This window comes from Mirounga angustirostris, unplaced genomic scaffold (genome assembly GCF_029215605.1).
Source record: "Mirounga angustirostris isolate CCGP_5_RB_7025 unplaced genomic scaffold, mMirAng1.0.hap1 SCAF_9, whole genome shotgun sequence".
In the NCBI taxonomy this organism is placed as follows: Eukaryota; Metazoa; Chordata; class Mammalia; order Carnivora; family Phocidae; genus Mirounga; species Mirounga angustirostris.
In genome coordinates, this window is record NW_026991717.1 from 108,455,549 (window position 1) to 108,480,049 (window position 24,501).

General features: G+C 43.7%; 2 protein-coding genes across 18 annotated transcripts in view; one reads left to right on the forward strand and one right to left on the reverse strand.

The window, feature by feature from the left end:
• Positions 1-2,264, forward strand: part of SYNE2 (spectrin repeat containing nuclear envelope protein 2) — a 326,900-nt gene extending 324,636 nt beyond the window's left edge. For 9 of the 10 annotated variants that reach the window (XM_045901009.3, XM_064571157.1, XM_045901013.3 and 6 more), the window contains 3 exons: positions 279-365; positions 848-897; positions 1,174-2,264. In XM_045901009.3, coding sequence (XP_045756965.2) covers positions 279-365; positions 848-897; positions 1,174-1,369 — 333 coding nt within the window. In that variant the 3' untranslated portion in view covers positions 1,370-2,264. The remainder of the gene's footprint in view (positions 1-278; positions 366-847; positions 898-1,173) is intronic. The other variant, XM_045901011.3, reaches the window with a different exon arrangement.
• Positions 1-24,501, reverse strand: part of ESR2 (estrogen receptor 2) — an 83,747-nt gene that overhangs the window by 6,444 nt on the left and 52,802 nt on the right. Inside the window, exons 8-11 of one of the 8 annotated variants that reach the window (XM_045901021.2) lie at positions 11,657-11,837; positions 9,553-9,698; positions 8,886-9,038; positions 2,018-3,907 (exon numbers count right to left, since the gene is read on the reverse strand). In XM_045901021.2, coding sequence (XP_045756977.1) covers positions 8,932-9,038; positions 9,553-9,698; positions 11,657-11,837 — 434 coding nt within the window. In that variant the 3' untranslated portion in view covers positions 2,018-3,907; positions 8,886-8,931. Of the gene's footprint in view, positions 1-2,017; positions 3,908-4,008; positions 4,105-8,217; positions 9,039-9,321; positions 9,699-11,656; positions 11,838-24,501 lie in introns of those variants that run through there. The other 7 variants (XR_008508141.1, XM_045901023.2, XR_006795097.1 and 4 more) reach the window with 7 other exon arrangements.

The window sequence follows — 24,501 nt, forward strand, 5'->3', positions numbered from 1 at the left end:
TCCTGTCCGGCTCGCTGCAGCTAGACTCTGTCTCCCCTAGTGCATGCTGTGCGTGTTAATGGCAGGGTTGGCCTGGCCTTGCCTGCCGCATGCCTTTTTGTCTGGAAGAGTCCCTGTTAAGGTGGGGAGTGAGAAGAATAGAAGAGCTCCCCTCTTCCGGAAAGATTTGAGCTGGGGGAAGGGGTGAGTGGAGCAGTGAGGAATCTGCACGAAGCATGTTTTTGTGCTCTTGAGACCTTCTGTTTCCCTGAACTGAACCTTTGGGGTGTGGATTTCAGAACCCAGACCCATCTCTGCCCAGCTTGGACGAGGTGGACGCCGGAGCCCAGCCGCCAGCAGCATCCGTGCCAGCTCCGCAAGCAAAGGTGAGAGCCCCTTTGTGCCCTGAGCACTGTGCTGGTGATTTTTCCAAGTTACCCAGGGGACAGGAACTGGAGCCTCCCACGGCCCCAGCCCCCAGCCCCCAATTCACGACAGCACAGATCCGCTTCCACCTGCTGGCCAGGGGAGAGGCTGATGCCAAAGATTAAAGAAAACTGACCCAACAGAAAGGCTGTCGTATCAGCTGCTCGTCACCGGAACTGGAGTAGGTTGTGAAAGAGGGGAGCCCTTACAGTATCGTTAAAGGGACTCCCCGATTTCTCCATTAACAACCGATCAACAAACGGGAACGTGAAACGGCCAGTATTGCTGGCCTCATGGAGTATAATCTCACACGCATTACTCTGGGCTCCAACCTTGGCGGGAAGATGACCTAAGGGAGGTGTATAATTTAAGAAGGAAGGATGTTTTATCCTGGCCCAGACTCCCAGTCTTCAGTTACTAAACTGCATTCTTTTGTACCCAGCAGTTCGGGGCAGACAGAACAACAGCAGACAAGAAAAAGCTGGACAGCAGGTAAGGGGGCCCTGCAGTCACCACAGCGAGTCCCCTGTTGCCCACACGCACCTCAGCAGTCTTGCCCATCCCGTGCTCTAGGTCTTTGTACAAAACCCACTTTACTTGCTTTCTTTGGTCTGGAAAGGGCTGGGTTGCTCTCCCAGGACCGAACCTTTGTCGTGGGCCCCGCCGTAATCTCGGCTCCTTGGGTTGGGGGGGGGGTCTCACTTGACACAAGCGGGGGGGGGGGCCCCCAGCACCTTGCGCTCAGCTCTCCACCCCGTCTGTTGGCAGCTCCCGGCCGCGGCGCTCGTTCGTGTCGCGGGTGGTCAGGGCCGCGCTGCCCCTGCAGGTGCTCCTGCTGCTACTGTTGCTGCTGGCCTGCTTGCTGCCCTCGTCCGAAGAGGACTATCGCTGCACTCAGGCCAACAACTTCGCCAGGTCCTTCTACCCCATGCTGAGGTACACCAACGGGCCCCCTCCCACCTAGAGGCCCCGCCCGGCCTGCGGCACCGCACCACCAGCCCGCTCCCGCGGGTGCCCGCCTCGGGGCCCCAGACCGGTCGGTGAGTGACCCTGAGCGTTGGCCTGGCCCAGGGACCTGCTGCCGACGACGCCACCTGCTGCAGACCCCTGCAGCTCCAGACTCGGCCAGAGAGGGCGCTCTCTCTCAGCACCCTGGGCCCCGCTTCCAAAGGCTGTTCCTCCCTGGGGGGCAGGGAGCCTGGGCCGTTTGGCAAAGCCCGTTGATTGGTCTCGGGGTCTCGGAAACTGCCGTTTCCTGAAGAGCCGAGCACTCTGTGAATTCTGATTTATTTGTAAGACACTCTTCAGATGTAGCTAACGTGCTCACTGAACAGCGGCGTTCATCACATGTTACGGAAACAAGCAGATTCCATCTTAGAAATGGTTCAGACACTCACATGCACCCTTAGCTGATTGACTGAAACAATCATATTTAAAATGTTTAGAATTAATTTTACTCCAATCAGCTAGCAATCTTGAGCTGCAGGTTATAAACCAAAATGTTCTGTTCTGTACTTAGGTCTGCTCTTTTATATTGCTTTAAATTTTTAAAGAAATTATATTGCATGGATGTGGTTATTTGTGCATATTTTTTAACAATGCCGAATCTGTATGAATGTAAACTTCGATTTTTTTAAAAAAACATCCGATTTTAGCTTGAGCTTTTGACTAATGTACAGTAAATGCCAAACTACTTGATAGGGAGGTTTTTGTAAGTTAATTTTATAAGACTTTTCACCTTTAAAGTCCTGCTTCAGGTATTGTTTAGCTGTTTGGCCATGGGGGTTTGTTACAGAAACTTGAAGCTATTTGTGGTATGTACAACTCAAATATTTCTCATTAAAACAAAAATACCCATACTCGTGTTGTACTGGATTATATTACAAATTAAATGTCATACATAATCTACCACAGAACAGTACCACTATTTCCCACTAAAACAAAGAGTGTGATTAGAAGTCACTGAACCAGTTCCTGAGTTAACTGCTCCTAACCTGCATCTTTTTGTTGTTGATTTTACTTATTTATTTGACAGAGAAGAGAGCACAAGAAGGCAGAGAGGCAGATAGAAGCAGACTCCCCGCGGAGCAGGGAGCCCGATGCGGGACTCGATCCCAGGACCCTGGGATCATGACCTGAGCCGAAGGCAGACGCTTAATGACTGAGCCACCCAGGCGCCCCTAACCTGCATCTCTTGACACTTGGGAGACACCACTGTCCTAACCACCACCTCAGTGCTCCCTCTCTTGCTCTGCCAAGCACAAACCTTAGGGGAAGCCAGGGAGGCTTGGCAGTAGATGAAGACCAGACTCCCAGTGCCAGCGGCCCCTTCTGTAGGTCAGACAGCCCCAGGACGTGTGCAGTTCATAAGCAGCTTGATGTAATGGTACCAGTGGAAGGGAATCCGTCTTCATTTTACCAAATTGATGAAAGTGATTGATAGGGAGAAAAATGGTACTTTGCAGTTTAAAAAAAGTCTTCTGATGCTTTAAAATAATTCATTTCTTCTCATGGATTAACAAAAATCCCAGAGCCACATTTAAGTGAAAAATGTCACCCCAACTGTTTCTCTAAGCCACTGAGTTGGTTAGAGGGTTCTTGCCCCAGTTCTGCCAGAGGCAAAAGGCAGAATCCCTACCTCCTCCTCTTCGGACTGACGGTTCTGGAAACCTTCAACTCTGGGGCAAGTCAAAGTTGCAGTGACAAGGAAAATGTCTGCATTTCAAAGCCTAACTGCGCACATCTATTCTCAGGATAAAGGTCTTTGAGTCTTAAGGGTAGGATCCAGAAGCCTGGAGTATATACTTATCCCCAGCAAGCCTTTCTTCACTCAAAGCTCAGTGTATTCCCAGACACTTGTTATGAGATAATGTTTTACACCTTTAAGAGGTTTTGCATCTTCTATTTCTCACACGCGAGGGAAATTTTCAAACAACTCCTGACATTCAGATCACTTCATTATGAATGAATGACTTTTCTCCCCATCCCTAGTGGGGTTTCATACTGACTTAGATGAGGTAATTACAGAAAATCTACTCATATAATTGACGTACTGCATACCAGGACTTTGACATGTGTGGGCTGCGTTTTACTTGAACACACAGTGCCTGTGGTCATCAGTCCACAAGCATGAGATTAGCTGACCAAAGATTAAATTGCTACTGCTCAAAAACTCTGGGGCACCTGCGTGGCTCAGTCAGTTAAGCGTCCAACTCTTGATTTTGGCTCAGGTCATGATCCCAGGGTCATGGGATCAAGCCCATGTCAGGCTCCACACTGAGTGCAGAGCCTGCTTGTGATTCTCCCTCCCTCTGCCCCTCCCCCTGCTCACACACGCTCTCAAATAAAATCTTAAATAAAAAAAAAAGGTTTGACAGCTTAAGACCGAGATTCCTAACCCTCCTAACCCTCTTGAATTATAGGCAAGCATTTGTGTTTATGTACCTTTTTCCAGGAAGAGTGTTCATGGTTTTCATCAAATTCTTAAAAGGGTGCTGCATACCTAAAATAGAATAGAATTCAGAATATAATGGGAACACTGACTACTTAGCCTAGTTATTGCAAGTTCTTATATTCCCAACAAATACATTTTTTAAACCACAGTTATGAAAAACACTTTATTTCGCTTACGTCACATTAAACTTCTCTCCACAACAGTTCCATAAATATTAAGAGGACACAGCAGAGGAAAAGCAGTACCTGGAGGGATGGAAAGCAGACCTCAAAACCTGCTTTCGCACAACAGCAAACATTCATTTGTAAAGACCCAAATGCACAAGCCTGCTTAGTGGTACAAAGCATTCACCTGAAAAAACAAGGTAGAGCGGCCAGCAGGCTCTGAGGTACACAGGACCACTGAATCATCACTTACAGAACCACGAGCCGTGGCAGTGAGACACCCAACACAGAAGCACAAACATAGCAGCGAAGATTGCAGTTAGCAGGAGCTGCTGTGGGCTAGAGTTAGCCAACCGTTGCCCTTCCCATAAAGGAAACCCCCCAGCACCTAACACCCACTGGCCTCACAAGTGAATATGATCCTTGGAACTCAAAAAAAAAAAAAAAAAAGGATCCTTGACTCCAAAACAACAGAAGGGTTAGAAGATCACATATCACAGACAATGCACATCTTCGAGCTGCCACTGGAGCCGAAATTCCAGCAACTTTGAGAGCTATAAAGAATCAAGGGCATGTGTTTCACACTATTGTATACCAGACTCCACAGGGAACCATCTACCTAAAAGGTGTGAGCATTTTACACGGGGAAGTTTCCAAGGAACGTACTCCACTTCCACACATTTGGGAAAAGCAACAGCAGATAGAAGACGACCAGGGTGCCACTCCCTAGCTTATGAGCCCAGGATGGGAGGACAGGAACGATCTCACTGTTTTTTCCGCCTGTTCTATAACATTTCATGCAGACCCCCATCTCAGCTGAAAAGATAGGCTCTACACGGTCAGCAGAAGGCAACCGTAACTTGAATGTCTGTTAGGCACGGAGACTCAGCTCCAGCAGCAGACTCAGGGAGGCAAGTCCTACAGCAGCCAGGCGGCAGAAGACCTAACTTCCTGTCCGACTTTGGCCAGAAGTAGTTTTATGACCTTGAGCAGGTCAGTTTCCCCCTCTGGGCTTTAATTTACACATGTATACGAGATGAGACTGAACTTCTGCGTCAGGTTTACAAGCTGTCACTGAATCTACAGTGTTGTGGAAATTGGGGGGGACCCCACTTAAGCCAGAAAGGCCGTGCATGTCAGATTGCAATTGATGCGTGTATTCTGTGGTCAAAAAACATCTTTTTAGGGGCACCTGGGTGACTCAGTTGGTTAAGCATCTGCCTTCAGCTCAGGTCATGATCCCAGGGTCCTGGGATTAAGCCCCACAACGGGCTCCCTGCTCACTGAGGGGCCTGCTTCTTCCTCTCCCTCTGCCTGCAGTTCCCCCTACTCATGCTCTGTCCAATAAATAAATAAAATCTTTTAAAAAATAGTATCTTTTTAGTGTCGTGTTAAACTAAGCTGCATGATCACCTTCAGCACTGGAACTTAAGCCTCTGCTCGGCTCTGTCACTCGCTTCCCTGTGGGACCCTGGGCTAGTTTGCTTATACTCTCTAGTTTCCACAACCAGAAAATTAAGATCGCAGTAATTATTATTAAATGTGAAAGTATGAGGCCTTGAGAACTGTGTCTGGCACACGGTAAGTGTTCCACAGATATTATTTTTAGGTGCTAAATGATGTATTTTTATCATTTCCCTCACATAGTCTTTATTATGTTTTCTAAAAGGTTTCTAGCAGCTTAAAGAAATGTGTCAAATCTTATTTAATTAAAAAAAAAGTTTTGTTTCAAAATAGACTTCGACGCTGAAGGTTCACCTTGGATTTGAAAAGCTGTCTGAATGTGCAAGCTCCTTAGCAGATTTAAATAACCACCAGGAAAATTCTAGAATTGCTTCAACCTAGCTTATATATATGAATATATAAGTAGCTCTGCCAAGAATTGGTAACTGATTTATTTTTACTGAAATCTAGAATAATTGCCCTGCTAGCCGAGTTGGCAGGTGAAATAATGCAGGTAGAGACTATCTCACTGCAGAGCTTGTGTTAATTTTTGCCTTGTTTTGTTTTTAATACAGTTAAGACCCTCCAGATTTAAGTTCCCACCTCAATTTTTTAAGAAAAATCTCTTCAAAATTATTTTAGGGTCAAATCCTCTGTAGTTGGTCCCAGAGGACAGTGTGCAAGGGACAGGCCTGAGGCCACACAGAGGGGCTGGGGGGAGGGGAGAGGGTGCAGTTAGAACACCCCAGGCTCGCCCACACCGGTCCTCTTCAGGGATTGCCAACACCCTCCCAAGAATCCGAGTGCATACTCTGTTCTAATGTTCTCTGTGTTAAGAATATTCCGTGTTAATTATTTCATTAAGATGTGTCCACACGATCCCATATGAGACACTCATGTTTTTGGAATTAAGCCCAAATCTCATTTATCTCCCACAAATAAGTTTCTCACATTAAACAATAACTTGCAGATCAAAATGGAGGAAAGGAATCTTGCCACACGAGTCTGAAGCAAAGCTAAAGCTCACTTTTCCATAATACATAAAATGTAGTTGGGTGGGGTCCCCCCCCACTCAAACTATTTCCTGTTTATAGTTGGTAGGTCCTATTTCCCTTTTTAAGATTTTATTTTTATTTATTTATTTGAGAGAGAGAGAGAATGAGAGACAGAGAGCATGAGAGGGAGGAGGGTCAGAGGGAGAAGCAGACTCCCTGCCGGGCAGGGAGCCTGATGCGGGACTCGATCCTGGGACTCCAGGATCATGACCTGAGCTGAAGGCAGTCGCTTAACCAACTGAGCCACCCAGGCGCCCGAGAAACAATCTTTAAAATGGATATTGAGGGTTTACGAAAAACATATAAAAACAGCAGACTGGGGCGCCTGGGTGGCTCAGTCGTTAAGCGTCTGCCTTCGGCTCAGGTCATGATCCCAGGGTCCTGGGATCGAGCCCCTTATTGGGCTCCCTGCTTGGCGGGAGGCCTGCTTCTCCCTCTCCCACTCCCCCTGCTTGTGTTCCCTCTCTCGCTGTCTCTCTCTGTGTCAAATAAATGAATAAAATCTTAAAAAAAAAACCAGCAGACTGACTACACATTGGTGTCAGCTTTAGAGGACACGTTTGGAACAGATGGGCCCAGAGATTCAAAACACTCCCATCTGCGAGGGGGAAAGGGCCCTAGAATATTCAAAACAAAAGGAAGAACACCTTGTAGCTACAGACCAACCATGTTATCTCAACTGCCCACTCGGCCCAGACCCCAGTTCTAAGAGACAGCCTTGCCCCAAGGAGGTGCCCCGGGGCTGGACTAACCTCTATCCCGCCCCCCGGCCCCCAGCATACCCCTATGGCAGTCTGAGCCAAGAAGAAATGTATTACAGCCCCCTCGTGGGGTAAGTCCAAATGCAGGAAAGCAAGCAGCCTCAAGAAGCATGCAGGAATAACTAGGAAACGAGCACTGGGCCCTGGAAGAGTTCACAAGCTCACAATCCAGGCAAGCACGAGATTTGGCACAGAAAGCTGCTTCGACACCTGAGACCACTCTGGTTTCTACCTCGGACATCAAAATCTAACCTAAAATACTGCCAGTCACTACATTCTACTGTAGCAATGGCTTAGACTTCATTCTGGTTTTGTTTTTTACTCCGGTAGTCTCCTTTCTAAGTACAGTGAAGAGGATTTCATCAGCAAATAATTGGTCAAGACTGCCTCCTTTGCCTCCCACTTCCTGTTCTCCAGCCTTGTATCTTCTGTTTGGGGCGGGGGGACGGGCTCTAGACTGGCCAGAAAGAAAGGAAATTGACCTTCTGGATGTTCCCTGGTTCCTGTAAAATACAACTCCTGTGTTCTGCACCGAATCTCACCTAGGCCGCCACACTGAGCCACTAGGAATGATTTCTGACCACCTCAGAATACAGACAACGTGTGCTCTCCAGGTCTGTGTCTGAGTGTTTCCGAAATGGCTCCGCTCAACCTTCAGTAAAACTGCACCAATATCAAAATTAAGAATTATTCAAGGACTCCCTAGCAGAAACCATCCAATTTAATCTTCCTGATGACTTAGTAAATACCGAACGTGCTAGCCAAAGTAAACCCATTTTCTAAAAGAGAATGAGTTTAATCTATCACAAGGTAATTTTTTAAATCATCATCACAAAAATCAGACATGATTGTTTAACTGCTCACTGCCAAGGTATAGATGTAACTCATTTAATGCATTCACTATATTCCTGAAGATTTCAATTTTTTAAAAGTGAGTTAAAATTGTAATTCCAGAGGTGCTTTATCATCTTGTCCTATTTATGTTCCACTTGGAATAGGAACAAATATTCTTCTACGAAGTTTCTATTTCACCCAGCTCGCCATATAAATGTTCTGATAAGAAAATAGTTTAAAAGAGCCCGAGGGTGTAAAAGAATTCTTTCTTGCTATAAATAACTATCTCTAAATCTTTTTTTTTTTTTAAGTAGGGTTCACAAACCAGGTCTTGCTCAGGTGATATGCTCACCAAGTCTACACAGTCTGGCCCTGAACCTGACACACAGGTGTGTCAGTAGCCCTTCATCTTTCCATGGAACAGCATGCCTTGCACATACAGCCCGACGTATCCCTGTCCGTGGATGGCTGATGTGGCGGTTGGTTCCCTGGCTGCCCCAGGGAAGCAACGTGGCTGTGACCCAAACCCACAGGAGAAACCCGTTCCTGCAAACGCTGGGCCTTTCTCCAGCACACACTGGGCTGGGCTCTGTGGGACAAGAGAGTTTTAAGGAAGGGGCAGAGAGATTTAAATCCCCACAATCCTCCATAAAAGTGATCACAAACATAAATGCACCCCCAAATAATCAGCAGGCTCTATGAATGCAAATCAAGAGGAATGAACCTCTATGGAGATGGCAGCAAGGTCTGGGGGAAGGGCATGGCTCACCTCCCAGCCTGACCCCTGGCTCCCCAGATCACAATCCCTCTGGCCTTCAACAGTAAGAGCGATACATGACCTCAGTCCTCACAGGCCTGTGAGGTAGGTGTGTGAAACTAGTTCGTTCGTTGTCATGGTTTTCCATCCTACCATCAAGTGGCCCTGAAGAGAGCAAACGGAGGTCTATCTGAGGGCAGGTTACGTTACACAATAAAGGTTAGTCCACTTCCTATAAGGGCCCCATCCTCTTCCCTCTCTACTTTACAAACCTTCCACTGCAGATTTCCACCATTCATTCCCAAACCTTTAACATGTTTTCCAGAGGGGTGGAAGGGAGATGGAAAGTAAGAAAGGGACCACACTGAGATCTTATGAGGCCGAGTGAAAGGTAAAGTCCACATTCGAACATGCCCCCTGGTAACAAGGAACACTGCAGCTTTCTCACCCTGACTCCTGGCAAGTGGGGAGGTCGGGCGAAGGACGGTACTCGACTGGGCCTGCCATAACCAAATGAGGGACCACACACGAGCAAGACAGTGAAGCCTGCCCACTCCCGGATGGAGCTCACGGTTTGCACTGGAGTTCACACTTCAGCCTCTGACCTCCTCTGTGGCCTCTTCGCCTTGGACTGGGCATCACTGAGACAGGGGCTTCTGGGAGCCCTCCCTGTGCTTACTCTCCTCTGCTGGGCTGCACTCGGCCCCGGTGAGCGAGGACTTGTACCCGCGAAGCGTGTGTGCATTCAGCATCTCCAGCAGCAGGTCGTAGACTGGGACCACGTTCTTGCATTTCATGTTAAGCAGGTGTTCCATGCCCTTGTTACTATGGGGACAAAAAGATGCCGAGAGTCCTTCCTGGGAGGCAGCCATGGGAACCCTAAAATCTTCTCCAACTCTCCCCAATAAAGCCAGTCTACCATCCACCCCCTGGCCTTGCCCCAGACATTTCTTCTAGGGTTCTTGCGTCTGGCTCCTTCGGTCATCTACACTTAAGGGCAAGCAAGCACCTTAGTGTCCCATCACCCACCCACAGTGGCCCGACAGCACCTGGCAGAGTGCAGTTAATTCTCATTGTGCACGGTAGTTGTGTTCTACAAAGTCGCTGCCAACACTGAATTAGCAAATACGTTGCTTCTGGGGGAAAAGCAGGGTTAGGTTCCCGAGAGGCTCTGGTCACATTTTCATCATCCAGTTAATACATAACCTTCGTGTACCTGTGTTTTTGTTTAAAGACACCTTATTTAACATAAATTGTTGCTTCATTAACATTTAACTCACAGCCAATGTTAGCGCAGCTCACGCATGAACAAAGCTAACCCGACACGCATATTTTCTCCATAAGGCACATCACAGCCTGCTTGCTCTTAGGAACACTGACAGCACTTTATTCAGCACTATGCTTGGGGGCCATTTATAGACAGCTAACTCGCCAACAAAAAGCACAAAAATGCAAAACATGGCACTAACTAGACCACACAAAGGACATTTCTTTATGGTATGAGAGCCGAAACAAGAACACAAGTGTCCCCTTGCTTGACCTCAGTTGGGAATGTTAAGTGTGGCAACTCAAATTTTTTGCCACCCTGAGCCTGTCCTTGAAGGACCACAGAAATGCCACTAAGTATGGATCCAGGGGGTACAAATAAGTTTTTATAAGTAGTCAAATTTGTGGGGCACCTGGTGGCTCAGTCGGTTAAGTGTCTGCCTTCGGCTCAGGTCATGATCTCAGGTTCCTGGGATCGAGCCCCACATCAGGCTCCCTGCTCAGCGGGGAGTCTGCTTCTCCCTCTCCCTCTGCCACTCCCCCTGCTTGTGCTCTCTCTCTGCCAAGTAAATAAATAAAAATCTTAAAAAAAAAAAAAAGGTAGTCAAATTTGGAAATACAGACTCTGTGACTAATGAGAGTGGACTGAATCTGTTCTGCAAATGGTTGTGTGTCAATAATCATTCAGGAGGAAACAAGGCAGAGGCTATTTTCGTTTCCTCCTCCTTGTTATAATTCCTGAGGTGAATACTGTCCCCCACAGCCTCCAGACTTTCCTCCTCCTTGGGTAGCAAATACTTTCCATCCTCACTCCCCTCTGCCAACCCCAGGGCAGGGCCACCCTCATCCTGGGAGCCATCAAGCACCGAGCATCTCTATCCCAGCACAGAGCTGTCGTGCTACACCCAGCCCCCTTCATCAGCGCACACGACTGACGGTCCCTGAATACACTACTCACAGCCCTGCCTGCCAAAACCTGTGGGCCTCCCCGGTTCTCTCAGGTCTCAGTCCTAACGTCCTGATGCTACCGCAAGAAAGGACCCACTCCTGGGGCAGGCTTTGTGTACGTCCCCAGATCACTAGCCTCAGGAGTTGATCTAGAGAAGCTGAGTTTAGCCTCCTCAAGAAAATGACCTCAGAGTGGTTGGCGGGGCAAGGAGGGGTGGCCATTCACATGAGGGGAGAAACGGCCCCTTTTAGAATTCCATAAACAAGCCCAAACCCCAGCAACTAAAAATCAGATGAGGAATGCCATAAAAATCCTATACGATGGCACATGACATCCATTCAGTGCCCACTATGCTGATCTTCGGCCACAGGTGCATGCACTGATGAAGAACCCCCCCCACACACCCCGTTCCCTTTCAGGGTTTATTCTCCTTTAGAGGTAAAAATTCTACCTTATCACTCTCAAACTGGCAAACGCTTTCCCCAAAGCACTTCGGCCTTCGCAGGGCACGTGCACCCCGCACGCCCCCCCCCACATCCAGCGGAGCGGCCCCCCCCAGGGATTGTACCTGGCGTGTCTGACGTGAGAAAGGAGCATCAGGAGGTTAGCCAGGCGCACGGGCTGCTGCTGGGAGGGAATCCCGCTCTCGGCGATCACCCAGACCAGAGCGTCGGTCACTGCGTTCAGCAAGTGGGTCAGCTTCCGGCTGCTCTCAGCCTCCGGGGTTGCCGCAGCTAACGGGTACATACCTGGACAAAGAACAACAGCCACGGGTCACCGCTCGGAGGAAAGGAAATGGAAGTCAGGTGCCCAGCCGGTAAGCATGGCTCTGTTCTCCAGGAGGGGGGCCAAATGGGTCTGGGCTGTTCTGACATCTGCATGTGTGGCGAAATCCCCGGCCCGTGATGTCCTTCCCTCAAGGGCCAGCCCCGTCGCCAAGCCTGGCTGAACGCGGGCCTGCGAACTGGTCTCTCAGAACACCGCCCGGCCCACAGCTGAGGCCTGTCCTAGCAGTAAAACTATCCAGTGGCCTGAGGCCATTACCTGCTGTTTCTCAGCTGCGGCCAACAAACACCCATACAGAGATGGTCAGAAAGTGCGATCAGTTCTACCCTCAGCCGCCAGGAGGGCCCCTCATCTAAGGGGAGTTTAACAAGCATAAACTGAGGACCACTGCCATGCAGCCTGCCCGGGGCCCCCCCTCGTGTGTGCCACGTGCAGACAGCCAGACTGGACCCGCAGCCAGGCCCGGGCCACCACACCTCTGGTGGCACCTTGCTGGGGCAGTAAGACCACCTCTAGCTCTCTGCCCCCAGACCAGTTTCCTAGCTCTTCCAGCCCAGCTCCTCATTGAGCAAAGCTTGCAGGCACATGTCTCCCGAGGTTCCCAAAACCGCTGTAGGAGGGAGACTGCTTCCCTTATCCTGCCCGGCCCTGCTCTGTGTTTAATTCCCCGGACTCTAGGATCAGAGATACTGTAGCCTCCCAATATTTGTAAATGAACAGCTCCAGTAGATCTTCTTGCTCCCACCCCCCACCACCAACCCAAATTCCTTCAATGCTGGAAGCAGGGAAATAATCAGCTTCTCTACTAGGCTTTCCGTTTCAAAGTAAGTATAAAGGGCAACTCTGTGAAATCCTCAGGGGGGCTGCTGGCTGTGGGCTATAATGATCACGAGGACCGACACACCGTCATCCACATCCACTGCCCATCTGGGCAACTTTTGTTCTCTATTTTTATTGGCATTTGCAGTTGAGTTAAGTCAGTTCAGTACAGTTCAGTTGAGGCAAGGGACATCCTGAAGCACAATTATGCAAGTGTCATGTTTCACCACATCCCTGGGGGCATGTCCCTCCACAATGTCTGATGACGCAGACTTAAAAATAGTCCGCTTCTTACAAGAGCCCACAACTGCTTCTCTAACTCACCTGCTCACCTCGTTCTCCACAGTGACTCTTCCTGGCCACCACCCAACATCCTCAAACTCCCACCGAACCCCACAGCAGGTAACCTGTTCTCCCACTGCAGGGGAAATAACACCACCGTTGGCCCCGTGTACCACCCCCCACCTGCCGTGGCCAAAATGCAGACCTGCTCACGTGGCTCCCTTCCCAGCTCTTGGGCCCGAGTCCAAACCATCTGGTGCAGCTCTCAAGGGTACCAGGCCTCCCTCTGCTCTTTTCATCCTCATTTCCCACCACACCTCACCTTGAACCTTACTTTCAACTCCAGAGCACGTGACGCGTACAACACGCTGAGCTTTCTACTCAAGAACTCTCTCTCCCCCTCCTCCTCCTCCTCTCCACCCTCCCTTCTCTTATCTACATCCACTCCTCCTTTAGATCCCAGCCTGGTTGTGAACTTCCTTCTGGAAGCTTCCCTGACCTCCCTACCATCCTACCTTAAGTCTATTTTGGGTTCTCTGGAGCTCTAATGGTGCCCAGTGCACCCCCAAGCAGAGGGCACCATGTTGTCCCACATCCTGGATTCCCTTGTACACACCCCATGGCCACCCTCCCACTCCTCAGAGACACTGGACAGAAGCACTTTGAGAGCACAGACCCTGTCCATTATATCCTCATTACCTAGTCCAATGACTAGCATGGAGTAAATACCCACAAATGCAAGAATTAGGCTAAATTTACACAGGTTCAGATTTTTGCACTGTTTTAGCCCATCACACCATCATAATGGAAATGATGAATATGCACGTTTCAGTCTGTTCTGCTACATGATGTGTGCTCCATGGATTTCTACTGTCATATGTTTTTGGATTCCAAAAGGAGTTAAAACTGTGTACTGGAACTTGTGTCAGTCCAAAGTGATAAAGTGAAAATATAAAAATAAATCCTCAGCTAGTATACAAATGTGCATAGCAACATTACTCAGGATAGCCTAAAAGTGGAAACAAACCAAGTGTCCATTAACTAAGAAGTGGATAGAAAAATACGGTATACAGCAGAATATTACTCAGCCATAAAAAAGAACAAAATACTGATTCATACTACAACATGGATGAACCTTGAAAACCTGACGCTAAGTGAAAGAAGCCAGTTGCAAAGAACCACATTTTGTATGATTCCATTTACTGGACCTGTCCAGAATAGGCAAATCTATACAGACAGGAAGGAGATTAGTGGCTGCCCAAGAGTAAGGGGGAGACAGAAATTAGGTAATGATGGCTAATGAGTACAAGTTTTCTTCTGGGGTGACAAAAATGTTCTAAAATTGGTTGTGATAATGGGTGCATAAGTCTATGAATACACTAAAATCCACTGAATTGTATACTTTAAATGGGTAAATGGTATACTATGTGAATTCCTCTTCATAAAGGAGTAGTCATTGCCAAGGGCAAGCCCTGGGTCTTCTACAGGCTGTGGGGGCAGCCAGCTCTATGCAGGACCATCACTGTCAATCACTAACAAGGAGTTTGGGGACAGGAGTCACTGAAGTTTTGGAAGGGCTGCATCAATTTTAAATATGGGAAATGCTTTTACATGCAAAGAGATTAACCTATATAAAACCATCCCGGGAAGGAACTGGGCTGAAAAATACCCATTTTGCTGCCTCTTTGGTCATCAGTGCCATGCCTGTACTTTGGGCATTCACACACCCTCGGGCTCACCAAACACGTATTTACAGAGTAATTGCTAAGTATCAGGCTCTGGCAGAAGCAGGAGCCAGGACACAAAGCCCCTGCCTTTAGGATGCTCACTGCCCAGACACACAGGAAACAAAAAATCAATCTCCTCTACCCGCCAAAAGTAAAAACATTAGTGAGGATTCATTCCAGAACAAAAATTAAATTACTTTTCATGAAACTAAAGAAATACAACATAAAAGGCAAGATCTTGGCACCATGCCCCCACACATACCAAAGAAAGTAAAATAAAAACAAAGACATAATCTCCTCTCCTCTTTATCACCTGGGAACAGCTGTGTGTCCCTGTCACTAACCCACCTGATGACATTCTGAGCAGCACATGGTGGGGGTGGGGGAAAAGCCCCCAAGATCTGCCACATCCTATGTTCAAAGGATGAAGATACACTGAAGGGAAATAAATCAGAAAATCTAAAGTGTTTAATAAAAACCCCAGAATACTAACCAAAGGAGAAATGCCTGGCTTTTAGGAGGCATATGTTGTGTTTGTTTATTTGCTTTAAGGAAAGGAACCTCTAGCTGTGAGCCATCCCTTTATCACCATCTCCTACCCCAGCACCGTAAGAACAGGCTGGTGTCTGGGAAGCACCCATGATATGAAACCAGCAGGCCCATGTTCACAATGCTCTGCCCCCATGTTCTCGATCAACAGAAAAGCACCTGTCTTGCCTCTTCAGCATCCTTCTCTGTGTCCTTTTGTGCCTCTGCCTTCCACCCACCCTCTTCACAGGAACTCTCCCCAAAACTCAGAGTGAACCACGGCTTGAATTGACATGTCGATCATCTTAATGTCAAAGAGGATTGCCTGGTTCTAAACCTCCATTTCTTTCATGGAACAGAAAGTTTGATCCTTTTTAAGCCTTAAAATTGTTTAAACAGACCTATTCCTAATTTTAAGTATTTTTAAAGACTATCTACAGATTGATCCCACTCCATATCCTAGATTCAGTACCCTTTAATTCTATCCAACCCAAGACTTACTCAGTTTTTTCAGATTTCTGGGTGACAAGATGGCTGGTCCCACTACTCTTAATTTGGATATGTTGTATCAACTACAACACTTGTACAATACCTCTGAGTTCTGAAACACTTTAGCAAGCACTGTAAGAGGTTGTCAAATGCAATGTTTTCTGTGATCTCTGAGTTTTAGGAGCCTCATCAAAGGCTGAGTATAATAATGTAATTCCAAGAACCCCCCCACATCCTATACATGCGTGGTGGAAGAGGATATGCTGAGAGAGAAATTTAACTGGGGATGTCCTTTCCCTATCTCTCCCCACAGCAAGGACGATGCTTTTCTGCTACTCAAGTCTAGCAAGGGGACCAGACCCGATTGACTGTTCCAGTATATATCCCTATTCGAGACCAAAAGCATGTTACCTAGTTCACTTTCACATTTTTATCATTTAGAAGTCACCAGCACACACCTGAAGCTAAATAAATATTTACTGAATTGAAATTGGATAATAGGGGCACCTGGGTGGCTCAGTCGTTAAGCGTCTGCCTTCGGCTCCGGTCATGATCCCAGGGTCCTGGGATCGAGCCCCGCATCGGGGCTCCTGCTTGGCGGGAAGCCTGCTTCTCCCTCTCCCACTCCCCCTGCTTGTGTTCCCTCTCTTGCTGTGTCTCTCTCTGTCAAATAAATAAATAAAATCTTTAAAAAAAAAAAAAGAAAGAAAAAAGAAATTGGATAATAAAGTTAATATTCGTTCCATATCATACACACTATTAGAAGAGATAAATAACCCAGAAGTATGCAGCTATTTAAAATGTAACTACCGGGGCACCTGCCTTCAGCTCAGGTCATGATCCTGGAGTCTTAGGATCTAGCCCCACATTGGGCTCCTTGCTCAGTGGGGAGTCTGCTTCTCCCTCTGCCCCTCCCCCTGCTCATGCACTCTCTCTCCCTCTCTCAAATAAATAAAATCTTTTTTAAATAAAAAAAATAAAACGTAACTACCTACATCTGAAACTAATATTACTATTTTATGTCAACTGTACCTCAATAAAAAAATATCCCATTAAAAATGGGTGATTTCAACAGATATTTCCCCAAAGAAGATATACAGATCACAAACAAGAATATGAAAAAAATGCACATCATTAGTCATTATGAAAATACCAATAAACCACAATAATATACCATCACACACCTGTTAGCTTGACTGAGGATCCTGCATCCTGGGAAGCTCCTCAGTCCCAGGCAAATCTAAATGGTTGGTCACTCTAAATTACATTTATATAAAATTTTATAAAATGCAAACTAATCTATAGTCACAAATTCTACTGGAGATTGCACAGGATTGGACAGGGGGAGGAAGTGAAGAAGGTGGAAATTATGAAGAGGCACAAGGAAACTTTTGAGTGTGACAGATGCGTTCACTATCTTGATTGTGGTGATGCTTTCAGGGGCATATATATATATATAAATGTCCAAAGGCACAAAATTGTATGCTTTAAACAGGTACAATTTACTGTATATTAATTATGCCTCCTAGTTCTGTAAAAAACACTATCTTAGCTGTAAAAAAAATTGTTTATGTATATAAATATATATATTTATATTTATTATTAATACCTATATAAAAGTTTATACATACATACATACATACACATACACATACATATAACTACTAACAAACCCTGAGCTGGCCACCTAGCATGCTGATACCATGCAGACCTAACTGATGCCATAATTCCAACTTGAGCTCATCGCTTACGCAGGAAAACAGGAGGCCAACCTACTGAGGAGACTGTCTCCAGACAGCCCAATGCTTACCTAGCACAGCAAGAGAAGCTACCAGCTGAAGTAGCAGCTCTCAGAGACTCTGCTCTCTCAATACGGGAGAGAACATCCACAGCCTTTTGACTTTAAGAAACCTCCTCCATATTTCTTCTCGTGACCCTCAGCCCCAAGGCCTCCACCCTGTGCTGGATATGGTCCCTGCTGGACAGTATGTCCTTTCCACTCAGGCTGCAATCTTTGCTCTCTTCATCCTTCTTTTTCTGTTTTGTTTTCATTATACTGTTTGCAGATTTGTTGAGGCATAACGGACATACAATAACCTACACATATTTAATGTGTACGATTTGATTAGCTTTGATATGTATTTGTGTATACACATACACACACGCACGCACACTTATACCAGTAAAACCATAAGTGCAATCAAGATAATGAACACATTCATCACCCCTGAAAGTTCCCTCATGTCCCTTAGTAATCTATGCCTCCGTCTCTCCCAACCGCCATCCTATCCCCTGGCAACTACAGATCTGTTGCTACTATAGTTCCCTATTTCCAAAATTTTATACAAATGAGGTCTTATAGTATGTATGCTTTTTTGTCTTCTTTTATTCAGCACCATTAAGATTCATAATGTTACATGTATCTATCGGTAGTTCAGTGCTTTTTATTGCTGAGCAGTATCTGCTCTGTGGGTATATCACAGTTTGCTTATCCTCTCACCTGTTGCTGGTCATTTGGTTTGTTACCATTTGGGGGCTATTACAAATAGAGTTGCTATGAACATCTGTGTACAGGTTTTTGTATGAACATATGCCTTCATCTCTCTTCAGTAAATACCAAGAAGTGGAACGAATGAGTCTCCTGGCAGGTTTACACTTAACATTTAAGAAAATGCTAATTAGTTTTTAAAGTACCGCCCAAAAAAGGAATACCAATTTATATCTCCCCCAACCCAGTAGTGTATGAGAGTTCCCATTACTCCACATTCTCCCAAACCCTTGATATGATCAGTCTTTCTAATTTTAGCTAATCTATTGGGTATGGTTTCTCATTGTGGTTTCTCACTGTGTTTTACTTTGGATTTCTCTGATGAATAATTTTAGCAGCATTTCATGTAATTATTTGCCATCACTATATCTTCTTTGATGATATATCCATTTGAATAATCATTTGCCTATTTTAGTTCAAGCACCATTTAGTGAAAAGATCATTCTTTCCCCACTACCTTGACACTTCGTTAAAATTGCTTGTTGTATAGGTCTATTTCTGGACTCTATCCTGTTCCAGCGATCTATCTTTATGTCAATACATGTTGTTTTGATTATTATGGCTTTAGAATCAATCTTGAAGTCCAGTAGTATAAGTCCTCCAACTTAGTTCTTTTTCAAAGTTGTTTTGGCTATTCTAGGTTCATTATATTTCCCTATGAATTCAAGAATCTGTTTGTCAATTTCTTCCCAAAAAAGCCTGAGATTTTTACTGGGATCAAATTGAATCTAAAGATCATTTTGAGGGAGGACTGAGATCTTACCAATACTGAATCTTCTAGCTCATTAACATCTCTCTCCATTTATTTAGAATTTAATTTCTCTCAGAAATGTTTTGAATTTTCAGTCTCACACCTTTTGTCAAATTTATCCCTAGTTTTATAATTCTAATGCTATTATAAATAGTATTGATATTAATTTCAATTATCATTTGTTCATTGCCACCATGTAGTAATACAATTGACTTTTATATATTGTCCTTTTATCCTACAACCTTACTAAACTCATTTTTTGTAGATGCCTTGGGATTATCTACATCAATTAGCATGTTTTCAAATAGAGTTTTACTTCCACCTTTCCAATCTGGATGCCTGTTATCTCTTGTCTTGCCTATTGCATGGGGTAGAATTTCTAGTAAAATGTTGAAAAGAATTAGTGAGAATGAACATATACTTGCCTTGTTCCTGATTATGATTAAGTATAATATTAGCTGTAATCAGGTTGAGAGAGTTTCCCTGTATTCATAGTTTGTTTAGAGTTTTAGCAGGAATGGGTATAAGATTTTGTCAAATGCTTTCTCAGCATCTGTTGATATGGTAAATTATTTTGATTGATTTTCAAATGTTAAAGAAACCTTATATTCCTGGGGAAATTCCACTTGTTCATAATATCTTTTTGGATTACATTTGCTAAAATTTTTTGAGAGATGCAAAAATTCTTACAAAATTATACAAAATTTAGCATCTATGTGCATGAGAGATACTGGTCTGTTGTCTTCTCCTTTCAATATATTGGTCTGGGTTTGCTATCAGAGTAATGCTGGCTTCATAGAATGAATTGGAAAGTATTTTCTGCTCTTCAATTTTCTGCAAAAGTATGTGTAAATTTCATGGAGGTTAAATAACATGTTACCTAAGCAATGAACAAGTCAACCATGAAATCAAAGAAATCAAATATTACATGGGTACAAATGAAAATGAAAACACAATGATCTAAAATCTTTGGGATTCAGCAAAAGCAGTTCTAAAATGAAAGTTTATAGCAAAATAGGTGTACCTCAAGAAACAAGAAAAATCTCAAAGAAACAACCTAACCTTACACCTAAAGGAGCTAGAAAAAGAACAACAAAGAAAATGCCAAATTAGCAGAAGGAAGGAAATAATAAAGATTAGAGCAGAATTAAATGATACCGAAACTAAAAACAAAAGAAAACAATAGATCAAATCAGTGAAACCAGCAGCTGGTTCTCTGAAAAAAAAAAAAAAAATCAGTAAAACTGATAAAACTCTAGTCAGACTCATCAAAAAGGAGAGAGGACTCAAATAACCAAAATCACAAATGAAAGAGAAGAAATAACAACTGACATCACAGAAACACAATTATAAGAGAATATTATGAAAAGTTATATGCCAACAAATCAGACAACCTAGAAGAAATGAATAAATTCCTAGAAACATATAATCTACCAAAACTGAAGCAAGAAGAAATATAAAATTTGAACAGACTGATTACCAGCAATGAAATTAAATCAGTAATCCAAAAACTCCCAACAAACAAAAGTCCAGGACCAGAAAGCTTCACAGGCAAATTCTATCAAACATTTTTAAAAGATTTAATACCTATTCTTCTCAAACTATTCCAAGAAAATAGAAGAGGAAGGAAAACTTCCAAATTCATTCTATAAGCATTACCCTGATACCCAAACCAGATAAAGACTTCACAAAAAAAGAGAACTACGGGTGAATATCTCAGATGAACATAAATGTAAAAATCCCCAACAAAATGCAAAAATCCTCATCAAAATACTAGCAAACTGAATCCAACAATACATTAAAAAAAATCATTTGCCATGATCAAGGAGATTTATTCCTAGGATACAAAGTGGTTCAATATTCACAAAACAATCAACATGATGCATCACATCAATAAGAGAAAGGATAAAAACCAAATGATTGGGGTGCCTGGGTGGCTCAGTTGTTAAGCGTCTGCCTTCGACTCAGGTCATGATCCCAGAGTCCTGGGATCGAGCCCCGCATCGGGCTCCCTGCTCCTCCCTCTCCCATTCTCCCTGCTTGTGTTCCCTCTCTCGCTGTGTCTCTCTCTGTCAAATAAATAAATAAAATCTTTAAAAAGAAAAAACAAAACAGAAAACCATATGATCATTTCAGTAGATGCAGAAAAAGCACTGGACAAAGTACAACATCATTCACAAAAAAACCCTCAACAAAGTAGGTTTAGAGGGAACATATCACAACATAATAAGGGCCTTATATGAAAAACCCACAGCTAACATCATCCTTAATGGAGGAAATCTGAGAGATTTTCCCATAAGGTCAGAACATGACAAGGATGTCCATTCTCACCACTTTTATTCAACATAGTACTGGAAGTCCTAGCCACAGCAATCAGACAAGAAAAAGTAATAAAAGGCATCCAAATTGGTAAGGAAGGAATAAAACTTTCACTACTTGCAAATGACATGATGCTATATACAGAAAACCCTAAAGATGCCACCAAAAATCTACTAGAATTGATCAATGAATTCAGTAAAGTCACAGGATGCAAAATTAATGTACAGAAATCTGTTGTATTTCTATACACCAATAATGAAGCAGAAGGAGAAATTAAGAGGACAATCCCATTTATAATTGTACCACAAATAATAAAATATCTAGGAATAAATTTAGTCAGAGAGGTGAAAGACCTGGACTTTGAAAACTATAAAACACTGATGAAAGAAATTGAAGACAACACAAAGAAATTCCATGGAAAGACATTCCATGTTCATGGATTGGAAGAATTGTTAAAAAGTCTATACTACCCAGGGGTGCCTGGGTGGTTCAGTCAGGTGGGCAACCGACTCTTAATTTCGGCTTGGGTCATGATTTCAGGGTAGTAGGATCGAGCCCTGTGTAAGGCTCTGTACTCAGCAGGGAATCTGCTTGAGATTCTCTCTCTCCCACTGCCCCTCCACCCGCATGCATGTTCTCTCCCTCTCTCTCTCAAATAAATAAATCTTTTTTAAAAAAGTCTATACTGCCCAAAGCAATCTACAGATTTAATGCAATCCCTATCAACATATCAACAGCATTTTTCACAAAAGTAGAACAAACAATCCACAAAAGATCCCAAATAGTCAAAGCAATCTTGAAAAAGAAAAACAAAACTGGGAGTATCACAATTCTAGACTTTAAGTTATATTATGAAACTGTAGTAATCAAAACAGTATAGTACTGGCATAAAAACAGACACACAGATCACTGGAACAGAAAACCTAGAAATAAACCCACAATTATACAGCCAATTAATCTTTGACAAAGGCGGAATAAGTATTCAATGGGAAAAAGTCTCTTCAACAAATAGTTCTGGGAGAACTGGACAATGACACACAAAAGAATGAAACTGGACCACTTCCTTATACCATACACAAAAATAAACTCAAAATGGGTTAAAGAACTAAATGTGAAACATGAAACCATAAAAATCCTAGAAGAGAGCACAGGCAGTAATTTCTCTGACATTGGCTGTAGCAACATCTGTCTAAATATGTCTCCTGAGGCAATGGAAACAAAAGCAAAAAAAAACTATTGGGACTACATCAAAATAAAAACCTTTTGCACAGCAAAGGAAACAATCAACAAAACTAAAAGGCAACCTACTGAGTGGGGAAGATATTTACAAATGACATATCTGACAAAGGTTTAATACCCAAAATGTATAAAGAACTTACACAACTCAACACACAAAAAAACAAATCATCTAATTTAAAAATAGGCAGAAGACATGAGCAGACATTTTTCCAAGGAAGATAGATATATAGACACATGAAAAGATGCTCATCATCATTAATCATCAGGGAAATGCAAATCAAAACTATAATGAGTTATCACCTCACACCTGTCAGAATGGCTAAAATCAACAACATAAGAAACAGTAAGTGTTGGCAAGGATGTGGAGAAAAAGGAACCCTCTTGCACTGCTGGTGGCAATGCAAACTGGGCAACCACTGTAGACTGCAGTATGGAGGTTCCTCAAAAGTTTAAAAATAGAACTACCCTACAGTCTGGTAATTACACTACTGAATATTTACCCAAAGAATACAAAAACACTAATTCAAAGGGATATGAGCACCTCTATGTTTATTGCAGCATTATTTACAAATAACCAAATTATGGAAGCAGTCCACATATCCACTGAAAGATGAATGGATAAAGAAGGTGTGGTATACATATACAATGGAATATTACTCAGCCATAAAAAAGAATGAAAGCTTGCCATTTCAACCAACATAGATGGAGCTAGAAAGTATAATGCTAAGCGAAGTAAGTCAGAAAGACGAATACCATATGATTTCATTTATATGTGGAAGTTAACATAACAAATGAACAAAGGAAAAAGAGAAACCAAGAAACAGACTTTTTTTTTTAATAAAGATTTTATTTATTTATTTGAGACAGAGAGAATGAGAGAGAGAGAGCACATGAGAGGGGGGAGGGTCAGAGGCAGAAGCAGGCTCCCTGCCGAGCAGGGAGCCCGATGCGGGACTCGATCCAGGGACTCCAGGATCATGACCTGAGCCGAAGGCAGTCGCTTAACCAACTGAGCCACCCAGGCACCCAAGAAACAGACTCTTAACTATAGACACCTGATGGCCACCAGAGGGGAGGTGGGTGAGGGAATGGGAGAAATAGGTGATGGGGAATTAAGGAGTGCACTTGTCCTGATGAGCACTGAGTAATGTATAGAAGTGTTGAATCACTATACTGTGCACCTGAAACTAATATAACACTGTATGTAACTATACTAGAATTAAAATTTAAAAATAAAACTAATAAACTTAAGAAAAGTAAAAAAAATGGTTATTTATTCCTTAAATGTTTGGTAGCATTCTCCCAGAAAAACCATCTGGGCCTGGAGTTTTCTTTGTGGGAAGATTTTTAACTGCAAATTCAATTTCTTTAATAAATATATGGCTATACAGGATTTTTAAATTTCTTCCTGAGTGAGCTTCAGTAATTTAGTCTTTTAAGGAATTTTTCCATTTCATCTAAGTATTCAAATGTATTGGCATAGTTGTTCATGGTATGACCTCCTTATTCCTTTTAATATCTTCAGAATAGTAAGGTAACCTGATATTAATAATGTGTGTCTTCCTTTATTCTGACTAGTTTACCTGGAGGCTTATCAGTTTTATTTTTCTCAAAAAAATCAGCTTTTGGTTTCCTTGATTTCTATTGTTCCCCATTTTTCTGTTCCATTGATTTCCACCCTAATCTTTATCATTTCTTTTCTTCTGCTTACTTGGGGTTTCATTTGCTCGTCTTTTCCTAGTTTTCTTAAGGTTGGAAGCTAAAGTCATTAATTTGAGACCTTACTTTTATTCTAATATGGGCCTCGAGGGCTATAAATTTCCTGCAAACTTTTGCTTTAGCTGCAACCCACAAGGATATTTTACTGTCCCTCTTCCACCTTATAAGACAGATATAAACCTCATGGAGACAGAATTTTCATATTT